This window comes from Monopterus albus, unplaced genomic scaffold (genome assembly GCF_001952655.1).
Source record: "Monopterus albus unplaced genomic scaffold, M_albus_1.0 scaffold43.1, whole genome shotgun sequence".
NCBI classification, from domain to species: Eukaryota; Metazoa; Chordata; class Actinopteri; order Synbranchiformes; family Synbranchidae; genus Monopterus; species Monopterus albus.
Genome location: NW_018127923.1, coordinates 1,992,909 through 2,018,325, shown reverse-complemented (window position 1 = coordinate 2,018,325; position 25,417 = coordinate 1,992,909). Strand labels below are relative to the sequence as shown.

The window sequence follows — 25,417 nt, the reverse complement described above, 5'->3', positions numbered from 1 at the left end:
CTGCATTTGCTGCTTAAAGTGCCTTAGATTTTGTGTTACTTATTTATCTACTTTATATTTCATTTGTATTTTGTGGCATTCATGTGGACGGCAAAGTAAGAATTTCATTGTACAGGGAAACATGTTTCCTAACTGTGCATATGACATATAAACACTTTGACCTTGACCTGGTGTGCCACTACAACACCCCCCCTTATTCCCTCATGCCCCAACCAACACAGCCCCTTGCATTAAAACGCAGCAGGGCGCTGCATTTTTACCAGATCAATTTGAACACCCGCTAATAAAACTTGTTAAACAATGTCTTTGAGCAGCACCTCACTAGCTTATTCAGTTCAGCAGCCTCGTTCTAATCAACTTTTCAGTGACCAGCTAAAGGCACCAACATGCTTACACCTTATATAAATATTGTATATTTACGTGTACACATGACATTGCCCTAATCCAAGGGGGTTAGCTGTTTTGTGTTTTGAAGTCTGGTACATGGTGCAAACAGCAGTGTTGTAGAAAAAGGTTTAAGTTTTCTTTACTGCAACATACCAGACACTCGGTCCAGGACTTCAGCTAGAGTGGTGGAGATGGGAAGATGGAGAGTGCGGTACTTGTGGCCTGCTCCGTACATGGGATGCTGTATCATGTGGCTGGTGGCATTAATGCGGCCTTTGTATAACTGAAAACAGAAGAAAAAAGACAAAATACTTTTGTTTTACCATGCTGGAAAATGTTACAATCAGCTATATTCCAGGAAATTAAACTAAACTAGAATCACTGCTTTGCGGTTGTATGCCTCCACCAACCAGTCAAATTCACCGGAATGGGACAGATGTGAGGTCATTGACCTTGACATTTGACCACCAAAATCACAATCAGAATCTGTTCATCCTCCAGTCCAAGTGAACATGTGTGCCAAATCAGAAGAGTCTTGCAAGACGTACCACACATATCGTGTTCACAAGAATGGGCCAGATGGATGGAAGGACTTATGGACGGACAACCCAAAAATCATAATGCCTCCGCCCATGGCTACCGCCAGCAAAGAGGCATGAAGATAAAATGTAATGAGTACTAATATGTGGGGCCAACAATGACCTTTTTTTTCAAGCCGATACACTACCTGGTTGTTTTTGTAAGGTTTCAGAGAAATCTGTGCAAGTACATATCCTAAGAAGTGACTCAGAAGCTACTGAGACTGTTTGTCCCCTACTGCTCGCAGTACCTGAATATGTGAATATGAGTATTGTAAGTTTGTCAGTTATCTAGATCATGCAATTTTAAGCATGAACAAAGTAAACTACATTTGCTGGGTAACTGGATTTTTAATCATGTTTATACACAGGTGAGAGTTTAGCTCTGGAGTCTAATATTTTCAGAGTTTGTTATTGGGGGAAGATTAATAATATTTCTTGTGTACAAGTGAAAAATCTGACCTCATGGTGGTGCTGGAAGAGGGGTTATCAAATTAAAAGGACTTGTCCTCTGAGAACAATAAATACATATAGAAGATGTCAAATTTCACTGTAATACCTTGTCTGGATTGACTAAATGACCTTGCCTTCTAGTTGCTGTTGGGAAACGATACAAAATGGCCTATCACACTGACAACAATGAGACAGGCAAGATGTAATAATGGCATGCAGTGGGTAATTAAAATCAATTTCTCTTCACCCAACTCCTGACACACCTGCACACATGCAATCCTAAAACAGCCTTTCTGACAACCAGTAACTGATCTGGCTAAAATATGGAGCAATACGCTTTCAATGAGGATATGTTATACCAGGTACAGTATGTACTGGTCTGTGGGGATCACTGTAATAGTAGAGAGGGCCTCTGTTTCATTTTGCTGCACCGTCCCCTTGTGGTCATAATCGAATCCTACATCAATCACTCCTGTTTGATGCTATACCATCATTTTGTACTGTTATAATGACATGATGGGGACAAGTTCTATTATAAAAATTGCTAGAGCAGTCATGTATGTTACGATCTATTATCTGTCTACACTCACCAGCCACTTTATTAGGTACACCCATACAACTATATGAAATTTAATGCAATACTTCTGCCTTAACATGTGTGTTCAACACATTTAGGCTTTTGGTGAAATTGACATAAAGGTATAAATTCAATTATATTTTTATTATTGAGGTCATATTTAAAGGTGGTGTTGTACTGGACTACATTCTATTCAGGGGTGTTCCTGATATTCTGACCCTCTCATTATGTAGCTGGGGAGGACAAAAGTATAGAGACACCAAAAACCTACTATAACTATCACTGTGGAGTATTGTGTGTAGATTGATTAAGAAAAAAAACTGAATTGAATCCATTTTAAGAGGACTCTGAAACAGAACAAAATGTGGAAAACTTGAAAGGGTGTGAAAACTTTCTGTAGTGTATTTACACAAAATAACATGCCTTGTTAACCTGAGCATAAAGCAACCTGATTAGGCCGCACTTATGGGCAAAAGGGTTTGTAACAGAAGCAGTGTTATTTGACTATGACAATTAAAAAAGGGGGAGCTAAGGAGTAGCTCAAAACCAGTAAACATTCTCACCACTGCACAGTCGGCCAATCAAGTTCTGATGGTTTCAGAAATATACACAAATGCTCAGTCACAGACCGCCCCAAACTCAACATTAGAAAGGTGTGGGGGACTGGGGATTTCAAAGCTATCAACTATCTGCAATGCAGTTTTGATACAGTGGGATTATCCACAGCCATGCGAGCTGGTCTCAAAAGCTGTACATAGAATTTAATAACAGATATTTCTTCTCTTATCTGGAAAGAAGAGGGTGCAGATATTCAACAGTGGAGAAAGTTACGCACCGGACAGGGAGACTGTAGGAAGACTGTGACCTTTTCATCCTCTAGCATGAGCTGCAGGAAAAGCCTTCGAATGAAGCCTGAGATGTTTCCAGAGATCGGCACGTTGGCTCGCTGGGGTGCAGACTGGAAGAGCTCACAGAGAACCTGCCAACACAGATAAGTGAATATATCAAAATGAAAAAATGCTGTCACTGGTATCAGTAAGGTCTTTGCAGGGTTCCTACATCTTTGAGAAATTATCTTCCATATTTACAAATTACAGCATTTAAGTCAGTCGGTCAAAAGCTCTGCTGGGTTAAAAAATTCCTGGTGAAAATGAAAAGGATCAGAATGTACAAGGAAACCTGTGCCATGAGCCGCTGGTTGTTGGGGTGACATGAGATACACTGAAGAAAGAAGGCCACAGTGGCGTTTTCCAGAGCTGTCCTCTGCTGGGTGGTGAGCCCTCCTGCTTGTCCAGAAGATGCCAGAGAAAAGCGTGACCCCGAAGGCTGAGGCTGTGGTGGAGGGGCACCTGCTGCAGATCCAGCGTTCAGAGCCTGACCGCCTGCACTGGCTCCAGCACTAGCAGTAGCACTGGAGTGGCACAGCAAGAACAGCAATGCTGTCCACAATGGGTTGACCTCTGGTCCTCCTAACCAGTCTTTCATGGTGTGACTGTTGCCTACTTCTGTGAGGAAACGCAGCACTGGAGCAGCCAGCTCTGCAGCCAGATGCGGCCTACCCTGTGAGGATGAGGAGCATGAGTGGTAGTGGTGATGGTAGTGTCGTCTCTCAGCCTGAACAGCAGGCAGAGGGAGGTCAGCGCTGGCCAAGAGGCCAACACAGAACTGGGCCAAGCTGCGAACCAACAGAGAAGGTAGGCCTGAGTCCAGCAGCTGCTCTGTGGCTCCTGGAGACTGAGAGGCAGCTGCCAATGTGGTCAACTGGGACTCAGACAGATTAACTGGAGGTCTCATATGCTTAAAACTGTCTGAAAGTCCTGCAGTGTTGGCATTGGCATCATGCTGCTTTTTGCTGTCGTCAGTCATGGCGAGGCGGTGGTGCTGGCCTTGAGAGTGGCTGGGGTTGGGCACTGAGACAATCCCCATCCAAGACATAAGCAGGCAGAAGTAGCTGGGGTGAATGTGACACATGGAGCACAGGAGACTGTCTACAGCCTTCTTCAACACAATGTTGCAAGGCAATGACATGGACCAGTTATACAGCATCCTGGAAGGAAGGACAGGGAACAGAATCAGTAATCAGTGATCCATGCTGTTAGTTTTTAAAGGGTTGCATTATCAGAGCTGATATACTGAATGCATATTAAGACATAAAGGAAATAAATTTAAGCTTGCCCAGACTTCGATTTATGCGATTTGCATGAATACTGATGACACTAACTATTCAAAAAGTGATATTTATTTAAAACAGCGGTGTCTCATAAATAGAGTTAAATATGTAGGGTTAAAATCTTGGTATAACCTAGTCATCTCACAATTAAGCAAATCTCATTTCCCTCAACAAAAGATTCCCTATCCAGATTCTTACACATGTGGGTGTCTATGTTCACAAACTTGCAGTGAGGCTGGCAAGTTTGTGCGGTTGGTCCAGACAGTTTTATAAAGATATCTATCATGCCCAGAGGATGACTGATGTCTTCTTCTGGTGAATACCTCTTTTTTTTCCCTCAAAAACAAACACCTTCGAGAATACCAGAAGAATAGAGGTGAAAATATGTGCCATGTTCATTACTTTAATCCTAATCAATAAAACGTGCAAGCGTATAAACATTGGTCATATAATGCGCTATCAAAATAACTTTCCACATTGTCGCTAATCTCTGAGTCACAAAAGGACATTCACACTTATCCTGATCTGACCCCCAAAACATACACACAAACTTTCCCAGCTCAACTAGGGGTGTGTGTGTGTGTGTGTGTGTAAGTGAAATGTACAGACAGGATCAGTCTGGCTGCACCGCTGCACACCTACAGTAAATCAGAGAATTGTGACGAGATTTCTCACTGCTATCAGAAGTTTTACAAACCAGTCAATCAATTAATGAAGAAAATAATCTGAAGATTAATCTGTAATGAAAATAATCAATCGTTCAGCTTGAATAAAAAATAGTTTAAAAGCACTCTACCTGTAACAAGTACAACAAATTCTGGTTTTACATCAATGCAAAAGTGACAGGCTGTTAATGTAAGGTTATACAGGGTGGGTAAAAAGTAACTAGGCATTAAAAATTGGCTATAGAACTTGTAGTATCACTGGAGTCATGATGAAAACAGCCTCTAAATAGACAATAGTAAATAGGATATGAATCAAATTCAATGACTGAAGATGAATCAATTAATCAAATTCAATCATTCAAATATCAAATTCATATGAAATCTATCTTTTTAAAGACCGTTTTCATCATGACTCCAGTGATACTACAAGTTCTATAGCCAATTTTTAATGCCTAGTTACTTTTCACCCACCCTGTACTAAGTCATAAGATAAAGTCGTGGCACTGTTAGCAATTTCTGGTTATCTGCATAAACTGGTCATGAAATGTGACCTGATCTTCACCAGTCACAAACACAATATTTCTAAGCTGATAAAATACAAAGTCATAATATTCCATGTTTTTACTGAAACTCAACTGGCACAGTCACTTGCAATAAAAAAAGACCCTTTTCATTCCTTTGCATGTCGTTGTAGTTAATAATAATTTTGTACTACTGTATAGTGCAATACTGTAATATTTTTACTGACACAAGGGTGAGCACATGCTAACTAAATGTGTCTATATGTACATATGTATAATCTCAGGGTGGGAAAAGATTCTGACTGACTCAAAGAGCTCTCTGTTGAGCAGCGCAGGAAGGTCATAATCAACAGGCAGCTCGTAGCTGTGCCACAGGATGGACGCCACACAGTGGAGGTGGGAGGGGGAAGGCATGAGGAGGCCATACTCCCTTGAAGAAGCCGACGACGAGGCAGCGCAGGCCCTGGTGTATGCTATTGGGCCGCTCATCTTGTGGGCTGCTACCCGTGAAGAGTCATGAACCCACTGAAGGAGAGCCTGGATCCTGGAGGGTTAAAATTCAGAGCAAGCTTTGATAAACAACTCATTAGAAGGTTTGGGAAACACTGCAGTATCTCTGCACTCACTCGGTGCGAGCTGTGTCAGAGTAAAAGTTATATGCAACAAGCACAACCATATGACAGCAACAGATGTCAAGGAAAGTGTAAGGACACTTTTTACTATCAGCTTATGACTCCTTCTGGGTTATCACCTTGGCAGAACACCATTTATCACCGGCTGCTATTCTTACCAAGGGAAGCTGTAGGAAAGACCCAGTCTCAGTAAAAATTATTTGGTGAAATACCTGTCTTTCGTTCCAGAGTCCTGTGTGGTGCCCAGCTGGTACAGAATGTCAATGGTGGAGTCCGAGGAGAGGCCATTTAGACGCCCAAACAGTAGAGGGCTGTTCAGATCTACAAAGACAGAGGACCAACATAAGGATGGCTTTCATGCTGTATGGTCTATTATAGATTTTTCAAGATCAGTTTTCATCTGCAGTGAACTACCATCAACACCCTTCTTTAACATTATTTTTGACCAATTTACTGTACAACGTGCAAAGACGGGCTCTCCACCCAGCCCATCACATCATGTTCAGAAAGAGATGCTCTACGCCACAGCGTTTTCTTTTCCATTAAAGCTAAACCCAACTTTTGTCTTTTTATGCAACTTTTATGCAATACATCATCTGACCAGAAAACCAAAACTTCTAGCAAATAAGCAGATAATCATCAGATAAAGCAAAAACACAGATCCTCTTTTCCTGGACAGGTCTTTAAGACACAGGTAGGAGACAGGTTCACCTCTCACTTTTAGGCCTGTGCACTGCACCCTGGTTCTGCAAGGATGTTGCTCTTTCAGGTAGCAAAACTGCTCTTAGTAATTTCTTGTTTACTAATAACCACAATTACAAGTTATTTGGAAATACAGTCTTCATTAAAGTATTTTCTAAGGACTTATGGGACTTCTAAGGACTTCTTACAGCCATAAAACTGGATATTTTAGGACTTCTGGATGCTGTTTAATGTAGTCTAAGATCTGTTGCCTATTAACATTCAACAGAAATGTAGCTGTATGTGACTCACTGGCAGGGTCAGTGCCAGAGGCGGCACAGTTCCTCAGCAGAATGTCGATGAGTTTGAGTCCAATGCGAGTTGACTGCAGGCCAATCTTCACTAGCACTGTTTCAATGTTGGGTGAGTGCATGCCACAATAAGGTGACATGAGCAGTGCCGCACATGTCTGCAGCAGGTTGGCAGTGGGTGCCGCAGCACTGGCCATCATGGCCTCCAGGTCACTGACATGGGTTAGGCAATGGTGGAGTAGACGCAGCCACCCAATGCTGTGCCAGAAGAATTAAAAAGTTACAGCCATATCAACACAAATGCACAAACTCTCATTCCAGGCTCTGTTTATGGTACCTGGTTTTAGAAACTTGGTCCTCAGATGGCAGAAAGGGGTTGTTGACAGTTGCAGAGGAGGTGTTACCAAATGCTGTCAGACCCAAAAGTTTGATCTGAGACAGACCCAGGGTGCTTGCGTCACGAGGCCGGTGCAGCCTCAGGCAAACAGCCGAGGCAACCTCTGCTTTCACAAGCTGGATCTTTATGTAAGTCAGGCCGCTTGTGATGACTGGGGTGGAGAGCGGCAACATGTTGACCCCATCGGCGCTTATCTCCACTGAGACTGAGGATGGGCAGGCTGGGGGGGGGTAAAGGAAGAACACACAGCAAAACATCAATCAATCAATCAATCAAAATTTATTTATATAGCACTTTAAAAGCAACGTCTGGTCAACCAAAGTACTTTACAAGGGCAATGTAAAAACCAGAATAAATAATGTCAATAGAGAAATAAAACAACATAAGAACATAAAGACACAAACTACACAAAATCAAGCAAGTGGTATCTGAGAGTCGACATACTCCTGTGGTAACTCGATTCACATCGACAGTAAATGCAAATAAGTTTGGTCTTGTTGAGAGAACCATCTGGCAGTGCTTTGAAGCTGAACCTGCCATTCAAAAGACCCTTTTCTTTATCTATTTCTGCTGCACTGCCTCCTGATTTTCTAAACTATGGGGCAGGACGAGGCTCATGATCACAGAATGTGTGTGTCTTAATGACATGTCAAAAAAATGTGTGCAGTTAAACGGAATTTGCTGCAGCTGGTTATTATTACAATAACTTTGACAGCCCTAATATATATATATAGATATTTTTCCCATTAATAAATTGGATTTTACTCACTGGCTAGAGAAGCGAGATGTGGCTGGATGTGGAGCTCCTTCAGCAGTACAGCAGCTGGAAGGTGGATGGTGAGGTCACACCAGGCCTCCTCTGGCAGGAAGATGTAGGACCAGGCTGCTGAGCGGGCTCGGCGGGGGGGGGGCGTGGCCTGGAGAAGGACCTCTGCTGGCTGCGCTGTGGGGCTACTGGATGTAATGGTGCCTATAAAGGGACAAACACATCATCTATAATTAGAGTCAATGTCAGGTTGCACCTTTTTTGTTGTAAAGATATTGTTCCACAGGATGAAACATATCAAGTTGAAAGTAAGTGAAAGCACCTAAAGGGGCAAAGTTATGGAGTCCCTCTGCATTGTCTGGTTCTGAAGTCATCACTCGGGCTTTGAGGTTACCATCCGCTGCCTTTCCAGGACCTGAATCCAAGAACTTCATGATTGTGGACACCATGCTTCGTGCTGTGTTCACAATGGCCCGGGTGCTGGTCACCATGTTGTTACAGATTAACTGTACACCACCTGGTTAGGGACAAAAAAAAAAGTTTTGGCTTTATTATAAAAATCAAGTTTTCTACAAACTGCTACTGCACAATCCATGGTTATGTGTGTACCTGCATGTTCAGTGAGTTAAACTGCTGTGAAATGGAGTAACGGGATTTTTCCATTAGTTTTCCATTAGATTGCTTTGCTTTAGCCACACCATACCCATACCTACCCATATCATGGAAGGCTTTGAGAGCCTCACTGGTATCCAACACACGCAGGATGAACCACAAAAGAGGCTCTGATAGCTGACAGGTGGAAAGAGACCCCTACAAAATTCACAATAAAATAAAAATAAGATTTGGTTTGATTATACTTTTTGTTGGCTTTGTTCAGGAGCTATTTTAATATCATATACTGTATCAAAGCACATATACCACTATTTGATACTCACCTGTCTGCCCATGTAACCACATGCCATGTATGTGAGAATGGGCTGTAACATAACCTGGACCGATGTTGCCCTTTTGCTGAGGGTGGTGAGGATAGTGAAGAGACCATCACCCACTGAGATGGCATCCAGCCCACCATGGAAGTTCTCATGTTTGGTCAGATGGAGACCACTGGCTCCTGAGGAACAGGGAGGACAGTCAGCTGGCAGTAGGAGGTATTTAATTCAAATAGTTATATTTGCTTTTTTTTCCCTCTGTTCCACAAGGGATCAGTTCACCCCAATGAAATTTCATTATTTATCAGCTCAGCCAAGTACCAGTAAAATCCTGGGGCATCAATCTAAACAGAGTGTAGTCTTTAAAATTAAGTACACTCTGTTGGACAGAGAGGATGTCACTTTTGAAAGAAGAAATAACACAATTCTTCATCTTACAAACAAAACATTGGCTGTTTGGTACTGGGCAAGTAGTGTACAATAGGTTTACTGACTAATAAACATGGCAGCATGCTACTGGACACCATGTTGTTGTGAGTGGTGAGAATAAACCACAAGCAGTAAAACCAAAACAATGATCTGAAAGATGTTAGAGCTGACAGGACCTGCAGAGTCAGGCAATAATTCTGTGGGCTTGTCTTACCTATGATCATGGCCATGGCACTGCTGTTGCATTGGCCCAGTGCTGACAATATCTGGCTCATTATCTGCTGATTGGCTAGCACCAGGTCAGCCACACCAGCTGGAGGACCCTGACTGGATGCAGATCCACCAGTCACACTTTCTTTGTTGCCACAGACCTTCTCCTCGTCTGACACACTGCTATCAGCTGCTCCGCTCCCGGCCAGTGGCAGCCGCCCACTGAACTCTCTGTCCCCAGACAGAGGCAGCTGCACCAGCACATTTACCAGCTTGAGGAGGTCAAACATCAGTTGGTCACGGGTAGTCTCTCCACAGACAGCCTTTGCATCTCCTGGACGGATGATGTTGGCAAATAGACCACCAAAACAAGCCCGGGCACCAACAGAACTGTCTGAGCCGCTGCGGGAAACCACCTTATCAGAGCAGGTGATGTAGTGGTGAACCAAGAATGTGATTGACTCAATGACGGCGGAGATAGTTGCCACTGACACCACTTCGAAGTTTTGCTCTAGAGTAAACTCCAGCAGTTTCACCTGGGCATCGAGTGGACCCTGACCTGACTGGAATGGACCCCTGCAGGTTCAAGAAGGACCATTAGTTCCCCAAGACATTAGTTCCGCATTACAGTTCCACTTGCTGTGGTTCTTACCAAAATTACTGATTATGTTTGCAAGACGCACACAAAACTGACTGAAAACAAATGTCCAGAGAAGCGACAGCCTACCTCTCAGTAGACAGGATGTGCATGAGTTTGAGCAGGAACTCACTGAACATCTGTGGACAGGTGGAGGACAGGTGCACCTGCAGGCGGCTCAAAAACTCATGCATTGCCTGGGTGGCGGTGGGTCCCACCTGTGAGGTGTGCTGGCTCGTTCCGTTATTGCTGGTGCCGGACAAGAAGCGTACCAGGATGTGAACCAGGGCGGGATCAGACACTATCTGCCGAGCTGTGCTTTCCTGAGAGCTCAACCCATTGCCGTTTGCTGGAAGTTCAAACACAAGTTTCATATACCTCACTAAACACTAAATAAGCGCCAGGGCAAAAATGTTCAATGCATAAATCAAAGTTATATATCCCCTGTGTTACAGAAACATTGTAACGATCATACTGCCGGGCCTATTTCTTGGTGTTGAGATTGAATTCATTTTATAGCCTTTGACTTCCAGTTGCATTTTTTCCACAGTGGACATCATCCTGCAGAGACTTGCACTGCACTGGTAATACATCACTGCTGTCACACACAAATTACTGTATGACACTGTCCTATGACAATTCATGTCTAGGCAAGTTGTTCATGAGCTCACCTAGATGGTGCATTCAGGGATGCACTGCTGTGCAAAATTTATGAAATGAATGATGGAAAACATTCATGAACTGTGGCAGGAAAATCTAATTTTTAAATAACCAATAAGTAAAAACGAACATGTAACATGTTATTATATATACACATTAAAATGTGCCAGAATGCAACTCTGGGGCCACAGTTTAGGCTAAAGATAATAATAATGGACGTGTCAGCCCTAACATTAAGATCAGCATAACTGACAAAGACTTTAGCTCTAAACGATCAATCCACATGTAGATTCAAGTTAAAATTTTGTTTACAAGTCACTATTGGACCATGTTTTATCAGTGGAGTTAACAACACTTTCATAAGTACATGCATATATATTTATATAATATTTCTTTATATCCAAGGTATCTGTACCTTCTACTCATGTAGTCTATATTATCAAACATTTTATTTCACATTAACTGACACAATTTGGTCCCCTCTCTGACCAGCAAGTCACTCAGGACATACTGATTGAAAGTGCGACTCCGTGACTGTTTTTGAAGACCTCTCACAGGTATCTAATAATACACGTGCAAAACCAGTGAAAGTAGAGTACTGACCACAGGCTGACATGTTAGTCATCAGGGTGAGACAGTGCAGCACCAAACACCATGTTCTCAGTGAGGTGTTGGGGTACCAGGCCAGCACTGTTAGGAAACTGCTGATGGAAGCTAGACACACACAAACACAAACACAATATATATAGCAATGAAACACACTCAGCTTCTACAGTTCATCACAGGTACAGAAGGTAAGATGGTGTGGAGGAGTCCTGACCTTGGTTGAGCGGGATGGTGGGCACCCGGCTGGCATTAAACAGGAAGATGTCTGAGCCACTCTCTTCACTGCCACCAGAGCACGTGTTAAGACTGAGTGTTAACCACAGCTGCAGCAGAGACTCCATCTGAGGGAGAGAAACAAGGGTTTCAAATTTACTTTGTTTTCTGTTCCACATCAAATCTCCCTGAGTTGACTTGATAAGATATTCTTAGCAAATGTGAATTACTCTGTCTATAAACTGAGGGGAAAATAAAATTCATGTACAGCACCACTCTTGTCAACCCCCAGCTGTGATTTTTTTTTCTTGCACTGTAATCACACACACAGAGCCTATTTCAGTTAGAACGAGTATTTAATGAACATGTGAAAAGTGAATTTGAATAAAGGAAGTTGAAGCTTTCTATTTTCTACTAGCTGAGGGTTATTGTTGCAGCAGCTGACAACAGCACAGTACAGTGTAATTATGCCTACTTGAAGGTGAAACGTAGTCCAATTGTCTACTCCAACTGATTTTCATGGAAAGCTTTAAAAGGATAATCACTTTATTTTGGCCAAGTATGTTACACACACACACACACACACACACACACAAGGAATTTGTTTCCAGTACAGAACAGAGGCAGCCACCTGGCTCTAGCCATTAGTAAGAGTAGGGGTTCAGATCATTTCCAAAATAAATTGTATTTTCCGTCATCTCCATACAGAGAGTGTGATTTTTGCAAGCTCTCAGCTTTGTTTACATTCCGCTAGCTACTCACGTTTGGGTCTGGGGTTTGCTAATGAAGAAACATGTCACCTAGTGCAGTGGTGTGTTTCACTGGTGGTTTTAATCATTTTTGAACAACAATGGAGGTCTGTGGCACAGACAAGCCAGCTGATCCAGGACTGACACACTGACAGACGTTTAACCACGAGTAGAGGCAAATCATTGTCAGTATTAATCTCTGCATGGGGAGAGCTGAAAATACTGTTAAAATAGATAATGACCGACCTTATCCTTCAAGTTTCCAGGTTTTAACTTTTATTTAAAATTTTATGAATTACTAAATTTTCAACTTGTAGCAGGATCTCTAGGACATACTTCACTGCACAAGCTGTTTAGAAGAATGTAAACTAGAATATAGGTTTGGTGTTATTGCACAGGTTTACAAGTTCAATGTCACCACTGTACTTGTGGCTTGATTTCTTAAGCCAACAACCTGGATTATATTATAGCAAGAAGCCCAGTTCTTGCCTGAAGGAAAACAGTCAGCAGAGACCTTCAGTTTGAGAAAAGATTTGTTTCCAGGAAGAGAGCTACCAAACGCAGCACATAAAACTACAAGGAATGGGTTTCAAACATGTTCAGAGTCAGAGTCCAGACCACATATTCAACTTATGACATCCACACGGACTAAAGGGTGCAGTAGATGCCTCGACTAAGAAGTGCAATCAGTTAGGTATCTTACGCTGACCTGGACATGGTGGACCTGCAGCATGGAGAAGAGCTTGTTAAAGCAGGCACTGAGCATGGGGATGGATGAGGGCTGGATTATCAGGCCACTTCCAGGAGGAGAACCCCCTCCATGGAGAGCCCTCAGCAGGGAGTCATCAGTCCCATTGGAGGCCTGGCTCACTGAAAACCACACAACAAATCTTTACAGGCAAGACACATACAGTCTACGATTATCAAGCCCATCACGGACTACAACACTGGAAACAATATTTTGTCTCCAGGTTGTTGAGGCCACTTATAGACACGCTTTATTTTGTGCTGTGTGGTCACCTGTGGATGAACTGGAGGTGAGGGCCTGTAGAATGGAGTCAGCCTGTAGAGTTGCCATCATTTTGAGCATCAGTTCAGCCTGCTGCTCAAGGCCCACTTCCAGCCGCGCATCCAGAGCTGTGAAACAGCAACAAAAGTTCAAAGGTTAAATGGAAAGACACCAAAAAGCTTATTTACAGAGGTAAGACTTGAATAAAAATATTACATCAATTTGGGCAAATATGAGCCTCTGCTCACCTTGTGACACGGAGACTGACAGACCCTGTGACCCAGGCTTTTCAGCAGCAACTGGAGGTTTGGACACAGGGATACCAACCCCTCCAATGTATGGGTTGTACCCATATGTGCCATAATCAGCACCCCAGTAATCATACCAGGTGCTGCTTATAGGCTGAGAATGGACACAAGGAGGGGATGAGAAAGATGAGGACAAAAAAAGCATTACAGTCATTCTAGTGACAGAGCTATTTTTATATTTGCTTTCAAATCCAAAATGTCAATTTAGTTGCTCAAATTCAAATCTGTTCCTGCTTAAGCTGCATGTCATCACTACATCAGTTCAAAAACACTTAAAAAGTAGAAAAATCACTTTACCATACCTCCACCTTGCCCACATAACTCTCAAGAAGTTCATTTTCTGTCCCCCTACAGATGCCTCAGCTAAAAATCTACGCAGCTTACATTAGTTCAACTATGCACGTAAATAAGTTAAAGTTCCTTTTAGCTTGCACGTTTTGGTCTTTAAACAAGAAAACTCTTAACTCAAGGCCAAACATAAAAACAAAATCAAGGGCCAGCAACATTTTTAAAAAGTAAAAGACTATATTTTAAATTTAAAATCCTAACCCTTAAAGTCAGTTTAAGGAAACTATGAGACGCAGCATTTCAGGTGAAAACTAGTCTGCTGAAATATCAGAAGCTTTGTAATAATGGGAGCACCTGCTTCATCTAAAAGAGCAGGCCTGTACTACCTGTACTACCATCTGTTTATTACAGAGAAATAAATAACTAAAATCCTAACAATAATTTAAAATAAGACTCTTATAAAGTTATCAGTTTATCCCTTCATTTTTTCTTGTACAAATTCTACTTTACTCCAGTTTCCTTGTGAAATTATGCCTACATTTTTTTTTTTTCAGGAAACCTACAGTTTTATACTTGAATTAGTTTTTTGTTTTGTCGCTAGAAGTAGCAAAGGAAACAGAGAAGAGAATATAAGGATATCATAATCTACGTACCTTAAACACTTTGGCAGCGAGGGGATCTTTTTCCAAATCAATATCTAAAGGATCAATATCAACATCCATCAGGTCTTGTAGCAAGTCAAAGTCTATGTCTTTATCTTTTTCCAAAGATGACAGAGGTGGAGCACCTTTGGATAATGAAAACAGCTTTAATATTGCCAAGAAAACACAGTAGAAAAACATACAAGAAAGAAATTACTTCTTTAGCACATTACTGTGCCATTTTAATGCCGATCAAGCTATGGGATCCTAGATAGATACTTTATTGATCCTGAGGAAAATTCAAGGCATCCAGCAGCTTACGCACAGTAGAAGCAATACTCCCGTGCTTGAGGGAGAGCCCAGACACAAGACAGAGCATTGACTAAATTCACTGTGTCTGTGTGAGGGCAGTTTTGTTGGAAGAAGAACTACTATGAATTAGGACTTAAGTTTCTCCAGTGGAATGTTACCTATATGCTAATTTAATGCAAAAGCCATAATGACACTGCTACTGAATCAACATGTTTGAACTCCTTCTCCAAAGGTCAGAACTGATGCAATAAAAAAATATTGTGGAGAAAAACAGTAAACATGCAGCTATGAAAAAGGGGAAAATTTTAACACAAATTTTATATTGTGATGATAAAAATGAGACTTCATATCAACATTGTGTGCTGTTGTGGGGAAGTGTGGAGAACGGACGGGGCTACCCACTCACTTTGGAATACTGAGGGGGTCCCAGAGGTACCTGCGATGATATCAGGCACCAGGGCCTCATCAATGCTCTCTACCAGGGGGATGGGTGCCGGCTGAGGGAGGGAGTCGTCTGAATCAGCCCCTGCCGAGGAAGATGAAGCCCCAGCTTCATCCCCCACTGCCCCCTCATCCATGATGTCCAGAGAGCCTGGAGACAGCAGTTCACCTGAGAAGAGTTTACACATAGCTTTGTTTATCTTGCAGTTTGGACACTATGTGTTAAACGGGTTACATGTTCCACACAGTTATTTCTATACCGATGTACACTTAGTTGAGATGGGGCTCTTTGATCTAGTATCCATTATCATATTTCAAATTCAATTCCTGTGGCCAGACTGTTATATATACACATTAAAATGTGCCAGTTTAAAGGGATAACATGTTAAATTGAGCAGACCCGACATAAAATTAGACAATACAACATTAACATGAGTCCATAGCCACCCTTGGGGCACTATAAGGCTATAGTTAGGCACAGGAAACCACTTTGAGTGAAATGATAACATACTAACATGCCAACAGTGAGAACATCAACAAGCCTATCAATAATATATAGGAATAAAAAAGGCCTTAATATGGAAGCTTGGGGCACCCCACAGGTAAACAGGTTAGGGATGGAAGTGATGGCTGTTTATGAATTCATCTACCTATTGTTTTATAGTAGTTGCACATTACTTTTCTCTCAATCAAGTAGTGGATTAATGAAAGTATGTTTCAGCACTAAACTGAGAAACATGAAATAAACTGAGAATTCCTGTGCAATAAGACAAACATCTATGTTCATTATCAATTACTGTGCATATTATTTCTTAATTATTCCGTCTATATGCTAGAAAACAATTTAAAAAGCCTATTATTTCCCAATGACCAAGATGACATCTTCAAATGACGTGTTTTGACTTACCAGCATTCCAACATATAGAGATATTCACATCTATATGTGTAAAGAACAATATCAAACACTCAGATTTGATATTTTTGCTTAAAAATAAAATGCCTATTAAAGACTACTCAGTAGCCGACTGAGATTTCTGTCAATCAATCGACTGACTGACTAATCATTGCAGCATTATGTCCAAAAATTCTAACAATATAATTTGGTCCACTGTGCTAATAATCATCCAGCATAATTTCCACTTTAAACTTCTGTCTAAAATTCAAACAGCTGCAAAGCAGTTTCCGAATATGCTGCTCTGAAGTCAGACTGAAACTCAACAATTTGTATCAGTCTGACCAGTTTGGCAGCCAATCAAACACCACCCTTACACATCGGGGTATATACAGTCCAAACAGATGTGCTACTAAACACACCTGCCAGGATGTCCTGTAGCATACATGTGAGGGAATATTGTGCCCAGGCACCCCCCCAGGAGATGTCCCCTCGATTGAAATCCGTCCCCACAAGCAGGAGAAGCAGGCGCTCGAGCTGCTGCTCTGACACCACCTCACACAGATGGATTGTGGGTCTTGTGGAGTTGGCTATCCTAGCAAGAACCTGAGGAGGTAAGAAATGCAATGATTTATGGGTATTTACACATTCCCATATTTAAGAGGTCTATATACAAATGTAAGGGCCATGACACACCAAGCCGATGGTTGGCCAGCGGTGAGCGGCTGTCAGGGCTCATCTTCCCAGTGTTTCCTGCAACGTTGTTGTTGTTGTTCTGACCGCTGCTCTGTTTACAGCTTGTATTTACGCTGTCTAGCACTTTTTCTTTCCCTTTCTGAATACTGAATACAAATACCTCCACCTGCAGGTGCAGAACATATATGCTAGTTGGCTGAAGTCTGTGCAGTGCGTTTAAGTGGCACTTTTTCAACAAGACTGGGCAAAACAAAGCTGATGGGATGATGCTAGCTCTTTCATATCCGCTTGGTGTGTCTCTGCCCCAAGATGAATACCTTGCAGACAAAAAGCAGCAGGTCAGCATGGCAGGTGAAGTCCATGGAGAGGAGGAAGAGGGCCAGCTTCTGCACCACAGAGATGCAACGTTCATGAGACAATGTGAAAGGCAGAGGTTCTACTTCTGGGGCTTCTTTGGCTGTTGTGGACTCAGTGTCCAATGTGGAGCGAGGCCATTCGGCTGTCCGCCGCAGACGGATGAGGTCTTTAAAGTGCTGAAAGGGGACAGGAGTGTAAAAATAGAATTATGAGATATTTATCTAGGTAAAAAGATATTGCTATCCATCTTGGATAGATACAGTATTAACCAATATCAGGTCAGTCCTTTCATCTTTAGATCTATAAAAAAAAAAGAAGTTAACCTTGATTTTTTTTTTTTTTTAATTGTGAGGAAACTCACTGTCCCTACTGTTCATCCGCATGAACATCACTGTAATACATTAAGATTTGTCTAATGGCATTGCAGACTGTGAGCTGCTCACCTTAGATGTGGCTTGTTTGAGCTTGGCCTGTTCCACCAGCAGTTTGTAGGAGGAGCCTTTGTTGCTCTGGATCTTCTCCTTCTCGATCTGCTCCACCAAAGCTTTCTGTTTTGCTTTCAATAGATTTAACTGCTACAATAAAGAGGAAATGATAAATAGAGGCACTGCAAACACATTTGCTATGGACAAACCATTTTTAATGCTGCAAACCGATGAGAAAAACTAACTTGTAACACTTGTATGAATATTTTTATTTTCATACAGTGAATTTGATGATTTAAAAACACATTTGCGAGTCGGAGCTTAAAGGTTGAACAGTTTTGGAATCAGACACATTTACCTGCTTGTGATGGACGAGCTGCTTACGAATCTTGCGGGAGTACAGACGGTCCAGGCTGCTGCTGCCTTTAGAGGTTCTGCTGGAGTTCTGAGACTGAAGGCTGTTATTGATGAAGCTCCACTGGATGCCTTAAGGTTAGACCAACAACAGCACTTACACTGATGTGGGTGCAGTGATCAGACGATCAAAGGGGATGTTTCTGCTTTCAAATGCTCACAGTGTAGGTACGTTCATTTGTAAAATTTTAAATGGCACCATTTTCAAATGTAATTAATGTTCAGAAAAACAGAATGAGGTCTGTTTGATATAAAACAGCAATCAACAAAATTGTGGTTAACATATTTAAACTGGGTCTCAGATGAAAAGCGAAATCCTCAAATCTGTACGGACAACTGTGCAGTTCATCTACCTGTGAAGGTTCTCTCCCTGTCTTTCCCGCTAAGGTGTTTCTTCCCACCAGAAGCCTCATCTTCTATGCTGGCTACATAGTCCAGCAGTCTAGAAACCAGCATCACTACCCAGCTGATCATGGGGATGTCCAAAACACCTGGAAAACACATACCTATACTCACATTCTTGTATTTCATTGGTCAGGTTAACCATTTGTTGAATATTCACACAGACATACACCTTTATATGCATCTGCTCCAGAAAATGTTACCAGTTGTAGTCGTCTGTAACTATATGCTACAATAATGGCTTCTTTACCTTCAGTTCTGCACTGAGCAGCAGCTTGCGGCTGCTGCAGTGGAGACAGCAGGCTGTCTAGGAGGTTCAGTAAGCCCTCCAACACACCACTGTTACTCAGGGATCTTTGGCCAATGCAGGACAACAGCATGAACACCCTAGAAAGGAGAGACAGACACAAAATGCTGCCATTATCTGCTCTGTCCTCCATTGCCTGGACATACTTTGATGAGCACTAAACCTGAAACTAGAACCTTAAAAAAAATCTTGTTTAAAATATTACTTTTACTTAGTACAGTTATAAAAGAAAGCTAGATAACATATACATGGTTTTTAGACTTGGCTTTTTGGCAACATCTGTGGTTACTGGTTTATCAGCAAGTGAGTTTTAGCTATACTGCTCACCAATCTTCCCCTACATATGCACTATTTCCTCCTGTTTGCCTTAAAGTTCCAGACAGATATCGACTGCATGAACTAGTGGGGGCAGTAAAAACACCTTGAGCAACAGGAGCAGACTGGTGTATCAGTTTACAGGGCAGCCAAACTAACTGTGGGATGAGAGGATTTATCGAGCCACGCTGTTTTGATGCAGGAGAGTAAAGACAGTCTAATCAAGTCCAGTGCATGCTCACATCACTTCCTGTCAATGTCTTGTACAGGAGCACATGTTTGAATCCCACATGAGAAGGGTGGACTCTGCCAGTGACAATAAAAAAATATATATACTATACAGAGAGGTAGTTTAAGATGTAAAAATATACCGCATGGCCACTGAAGAAAAAATGCCAACCATACTGCAAACAATATAAAAGGTTTGGCTTGAGGGGGCACTCCCTTGCCTCAGAGGTTAAGATGTTGACTACAATACACATCAACCCTGGTGCAACTCCAGTCAAAGACCTTTGCTACATCTTACTACCTCACTTCCTATCATCTTTCTACTATCGAACTTAATAAAACCATAAAAATCCCCCAAAATACATTTAAATATAGTCTTGACAGAATACAAATCTTAATGGCTATAACTTTATAACCATTAACCAAAAGAAAAATTTCCATTTTCCAGTTACTTTCATAATTATCAACATGTTTAAAAGTCCTGGGCAAATGGGCATTTTCATATAACATCTGGCAAATATATGAAACTGAATGGTCCCCTACCTGTCCTGGGGAAAGATGAGCAGTTGCTCAGAGTTGTAAAGCTCCTGCAGTACGTTTGAGAGGAACTGGCCCCACCAGCGCTCACCACCACAGAGCTGCACCAGCAGCAGGCCAGCATGAAGACGGATCTTAGGTGTCCCACTGATGCAAAGGTGTTTGAAGAGCTCCTCACAGGCCTGGGCATGGAAGGTACTCTGGAGCACCGAGGGCACAGAGTGGCCTGACAACACACAGACAGGAAAAACTGAAACGATTCAACAACTCTGAACAGAATGCTGCCCATTTTCCACTGGGTCAATCCAGGGGGAGAAAAAAAAAATCTGCTCACCATTGTTGGAGTGCAGCAGGCTGAGCAGTGTGTCCAGCAGGTAGCGGATGATGGTCCTCAGCTGCTCTGTGGAGGAGTTGTGAACCAGCTCTGGAGCCTCCAGAGGCCCGGCTGTGGGGGTCAATTTGCGACTGGCACCCAGTGACACGCGAAGCCGCTGTACAGCATGGTGAGCAAGGTTGAGTTGCAGCTGGAGCTGAATGCAGTCCTGGTAAGCTGAAAAAACACGCTGGTCCTCCTCCACCACCTTGTCTGGTTTTCGTAAGAAGTACTGGGCGTTGTTAGCACTGTTGAGGGGCGGCAGGTCGATGTTCTGCAGAAGGGTCTCCAGTCGATGGCAAGCTAGATTGTACCTGGTGAACAAGAACAGCAAAGGACATGGAAATTTATGTCAACAATAGTCCCTTCACTGACATTCTTAAGAAGAAGCTTTATTTTATTGTCACTGTAACATTGTGACACGTACAACAACATTTTTTTTGGAGCCGAGGGCCCCGGGCCACTGCGTGTGTACATGCTGCCTTCACGGGCAACTTGGGGGTTCAGTGTCTTGCCCAAGGACACTTCAACACGTGGACTGCAGACACAGAGATTCAAACCTTCAATCTTCCAGTTGGGAGACAATTGCTCTACCCACTGCACCACTGCCCTGTGGGGCGACAGTGGTCCAGAATACATAATAATGTATAAATTGCATATTCTAGTCCTATTTTTTTTAGATGCCCAAGTGCTCCAGTGTGACTTTCCAATAGATAATCCATTCAGTACTATGTTCTTTGCAAACACAAGGGGCAATGTTAGCATTTCATAAATTTTTGAACACTACATGAACTCAAATTTTAATCTATCCTCAAATCAGGGCTGTACAGTGCAAACATGTGGCTCACATATGCAAGTAAAAATTAGTGTGCAAATGTAAAAATAATGATTTGAGCACAGAGGTGCGACTTGACTGACTTGAGTTCCTTGGTTTTCAGTTTGTAAGGACCTGAAGCATTTTAACAGCAATGGAAGAGACCAGTGAGTGAGATAGGTGGACTGGAAATGTGGCCTTGATGTTTAAGGAGTGGCTGCTCCTCTCTGTCCGTGTTGGGCTGAGTGTGGTACTGAGCTCCTGGAGGTGACAACACCTCTGCTATGTACTATATGTGCAATAAAACCTCCACCTGTAAACAGCCAGTCAGAGCAATTTATAAAAAAAACCTGATAAATGAGCCTAAACCTGCAGAGCAGCAATCATTTCAGCTTTGCCCACAGACTCCTACCCACTGCTGGTAGATTTGCTATCGAGCTCCTTAGACTAATAGCTAATAGTTATTGACTGTTAGATGCTTCATTGATGCATTCCAATAAAGACAGCAGCAGATCATGTGCATAGAACAGTTAGTGAACAACTGGTACATGTTCATGTGGCATGTAAGTGTAGGCCTATATATCTATGGTCAATTATTGTGAGCTTGTTAGGCTGAGTGGAGTCAGGAGCACACCTGGCAAGTCTTGCAGCATAAGAGGTAGTCAGAAGGAAAGTTATCTGTTTATTTGTCAGGAAAATGTGTTGTAGCTTTTTCTGCTCTGGTTTCTTCAGGAATGTTAACACACTTATTACAGCAGGCTACCTAGAATGGTGAGATCAGAGCTTCAGTTTTATTACGGAGAGATGAAATGAAGGGAACTGCTGCTGTATTCACTGCTCTACTCTCCAGTTTGGGTTCTAATCTCACTCTGTAGCCTTCTAACTTGTTATGGAGACAGCAAAGAGAAAACCAGAAATCAAATGCAAACTGATCAGCAGTAAATAGCAGATACCTCACTTCTAAATGCTGAGGCTTTGTGGATACTTATTCAGTTCTATGGTTGTGAGACTGGAGTTTTGTAGTCGTGGACAGTCAAATGAAAAGATGGTTCTGATCAAGTTTTTCTACTACATGAATAAAATCATCATAGAAGCTGTTACTGAACTGTTTCTAACCAAAGATTATATACAGGTAAACATAATGTATGGTCAGGTTTTCCTGTCATGTATTCTTCTAGACCACATCATAGTTAATTTAACCTCTGTTTACGACACCGTTCTTGTAACATCTGACACTGGCTCTGCAGATGGGGCTTGGTGCCAGTTTGAGTCAAACGTGACAGTATTTAAAATGTGAATCTATTCTTTTAATTGTATTAAATAAATCACTGCATGAAACATTCAGGCAGCAGCTTTTCAGTTTCAGCTTTGTCATTAAAATAATCCTGCTCAAGTTGATTCCATCACTGGTGCTGGATTCAGACTGAATGTTATCAAACTCCAAGTCTATTTTCAAACTGAAAAATCAAATAGTAAACTCTGTGTTGTTTGAAAAATGGAGCCTTCATGCAGCATACTAGGCAACATACTAGGTTTTAAAATGTTCTTTTTTAAGTCACTTTGCCCCAGTACACTATGCACACAATATTTTATGTTTATAAAAAAGATGCATTGTTTTTTTTTTTTCTTTAAAAATGTTATTAGCACAAGGACCTCTAAAAATAACTGTTAGCGTAGAGCCCTGCCTCAAATCCAGATTCATAAGCACAAAGCAAGTTATGAAATTCTGATTTTGTGCCATGTTAGTTTTAAATCTGCTTCAGCGACACCAAGTACAAGTACTTGACTAAGCAAGTCATGTATTGCTCATCGTTAAAAGCAGTATTCAGTATCTATTTGTTCACCTGAGAGGCAGAGAGCCTGATACTGCTAACAAGTAGTGTGTGTGCACCCAAGCCTGATGCATCTTTTTCCTCTGTGCCACAGAGCTCCATTCTTGTCCAAAACCACATTAGTAAGCCACACTGCTGTTCCTTCATGAACACACACACATGCATGCTGTGTTTTCTTTCCTTGTGGGGACTTTACATTGACTTACATTCATTCCCTGTAGACTTATCCTAACCTTAACCATAACCACTACTTGCCTAAAACCTAACATCTGACCCCAACACTTAACCTAACACCTAAACCATGTTGCCACCCAAAAATTCAGTGATTTCCTTGTGGGAACTAGTTTCTGGTCCCCACAAGGAAATCACTGTTTGCTTAAAAAAACAAATGCAGTGGTCAGCTGTTTTAGGATGTACATGTCAGTGCTAAAGATGTCTTCAGCAGAGAAAAAGTAATCAAAGACCGCCGGTTTTGGTCTTTGGCTGGGATTACGTGACAATACAAAACACATAAAATAATGCCTTTAACTTAAATATACAAACGTAAGCATATAAATGTAGGTATATACATTTAAGTGCTGCGCATGACAGTAAAGCACAATGTATATATAGTTCTGACAGAATGCTCATGGTGCTACAGAGTGCAGCAGGCAAAACAATGAAAGCAGTCCAGAACATAAAATAAAATCTCACCAAGATGCCTCCCATGATGATACTTACTGTGATGCTTGAGAAAATTACTAATATGAGGACTAGATTTGGGGTTTATTAAAGCCAATATCAGTCAACTCTATAAAGTGGGAATTTCCTTGGAATGTGATAATCCTACAGTTGATTTACTTCCTGCCTTACCTGCACTGGATATCCTCCTGCAGCGCTACCATCATGGTCAAGTGCTGATCCACATCTGGTTGGCTGGCTGCCTCACTCTCTCCGCGCAGAGGATCATGCATCAACTTCAGCTCACTCTCCCATGGGAGGATATATGTGTGGCCATAGTAGAAGCCTAGTGGAATCTTTGCCCGAGCATTGGTGCTGCCATAGCGTCCAATCACAGTGATCTGATGAAAGGAAAAAACATTGTGGTAAACCAACAAAAGCACAAAAACCTCTCTACATCAGACTGACCATATGGCATACAGACCTTCATGAACCTGCAGACAGGTGGTGGCAGCAGGTCATGCAGAATGAGGGAGTGGGTGCTGATGTCAGTGGCCACCACCAGCCTGCGGCCATCCACCTCCTCGCCCAGTGTCCAGATGTCTATAGACAGAGAGGCCAGGTCGCCACAGGTTGGGATCAGAGCGTCAGTCAGCAGGACAGGACGACCAAAGTCCAGTGTGACAAAGCGACGAGCTCCTGGGGCCAAAGCACAGCAGAAACAGCATGTTCAGCTCAGTTTTCAAGACTTACTTGTAAAAAACAAGAACATTATTTGAAAGTATTCCATGAATGAAACCACTTTTTTTCCTCCCTAAACTGCCCCAAACATTAATTTGATATGTAGAAGTCTGGGTTAGTAGACATTTGCAGCAGCAGTTAGATAGTAAATATAAAATACTTCTATATGATGTACCAGAGTGCATCCGCTCTATGATGATGGACTGGTGTGGAGGAGGCTGCAAGAAGTGAGATGCCTGGGAAATGGCCAGAGCCAGACCGCTGCCCATGGGACTCTGTTGCAACAATAAGACAGTTAGTTCAACATTAAAAAACAAACTTGAAATCGTTTCCGTTTTTAGTGAAAAGAAATTGTAGTGGTTAAAAACAAACAAGATACCAGTTAAAATGCAATATGTAATAGAATATAGTAGGAGTGTGTAGATTACATACAGATACTATTTGCAGTAGGTAATAGCTGATAGTCATGTAAGGGTGAGCTAAGTGTTTATATAATTTTGAAGAGAGCGGTTTCTCTGCTCTGGAATGTTTGAGGGTGTTTCTCCATAAAGACCATGTACTGATAGCTTTCTCAAGCAAGAACATCCTGGCTCGTGTCCTCTTTGTTTAGTTTATGGGGTCATCTTGTGAATAAACATCTAGAGATCAGCCTCCCTTAAATGTTTTGATTTGATTTGATTTGATTTATTCTTTCAAGCATGTAAAGACAGTTGATATGTCAACACATAATTTTACACATAATCCATTATCAATGTGCTTATACCTAGTACATGATTGAATGATAATTACATTCTTAAATAATTCTCTTCTACACCACACAAGTAATATACTAAAGAATTATTACAAAGTGTTAA

General features: G+C 41.9%; 1 protein-coding gene across 3 annotated transcripts in view; it reads right to left on the bottom strand.

Moving 5' to 3' along the window:
• birc6 (baculoviral IAP repeat containing 6) overlaps positions 1-25,417 on the bottom strand; it is a 164,503-nt gene that overhangs the window by 99,685 nt on the left and 39,401 nt on the right. For 2 of the 3 annotated variants that reach the window (XM_020599885.1, XM_020599888.1), the window contains exons 26-56: positions 24,739-24,838; positions 24,307-24,521; positions 24,015-24,223; positions 20,478-20,830; positions 20,150-20,369; positions 19,007-19,143; positions 18,708-18,845; positions 18,299-18,426; positions 17,959-18,090; positions 17,476-17,691; positions 16,885-17,068; positions 15,536-15,739; positions 14,830-14,963; positions 13,829-13,982; positions 13,592-13,708; positions 13,281-13,441; positions 11,824-11,950; positions 11,607-11,717; positions 10,434-10,692; positions 9,711-10,282; positions 9,074-9,249; positions 8,852-8,948; positions 8,461-8,655; positions 8,142-8,342; positions 7,313-7,592; positions 6,977-7,233; positions 6,196-6,304; positions 5,659-5,895; positions 3,175-4,042; positions 2,831-2,974; positions 541-670 (exon numbers count right to left, since the gene is read on the bottom strand). In XM_020599885.1, the coding sequence (XP_020455541.1) occupies positions 541-670; positions 2,831-2,974; positions 3,175-4,042; positions 5,659-5,895; positions 6,196-6,304; positions 6,977-7,233; positions 7,313-7,592; positions 8,142-8,342; positions 8,461-8,655; positions 8,852-8,948; positions 9,074-9,249; positions 9,711-10,282; positions 10,434-10,692; positions 11,607-11,717; positions 11,824-11,950; positions 13,281-13,441; positions 13,592-13,708; positions 13,829-13,982; positions 14,830-14,963; positions 15,536-15,739; positions 16,885-17,068; positions 17,476-17,691; positions 17,959-18,090; positions 18,299-18,426; positions 18,708-18,845; positions 19,007-19,143; positions 20,150-20,369; positions 20,478-20,830; positions 24,015-24,223; positions 24,307-24,521; positions 24,739-24,838 (6,565 nt within the window). The remainder of the gene's footprint in view (positions 1-540; positions 671-2,830; positions 2,975-3,174; positions 4,043-5,658; positions 5,896-6,195; positions 6,305-6,976; positions 7,234-7,312; positions 7,593-8,141; positions 8,343-8,460; positions 8,656-8,851; positions 8,949-9,073; positions 9,250-9,710; positions 10,283-10,433; positions 10,693-11,606; positions 11,718-11,823; positions 11,951-13,280; positions 13,442-13,591; positions 13,709-13,828; positions 13,983-14,829; positions 14,964-15,535; positions 15,740-16,884; positions 17,069-17,475; positions 17,692-17,958; positions 18,091-18,298; positions 18,427-18,707; positions 18,846-19,006; positions 19,144-20,149; positions 20,370-20,477; positions 20,831-24,014; positions 24,224-24,306; positions 24,522-24,738; positions 24,839-25,417) is intronic. The other variant, XM_020599886.1, reaches the window with a different exon arrangement.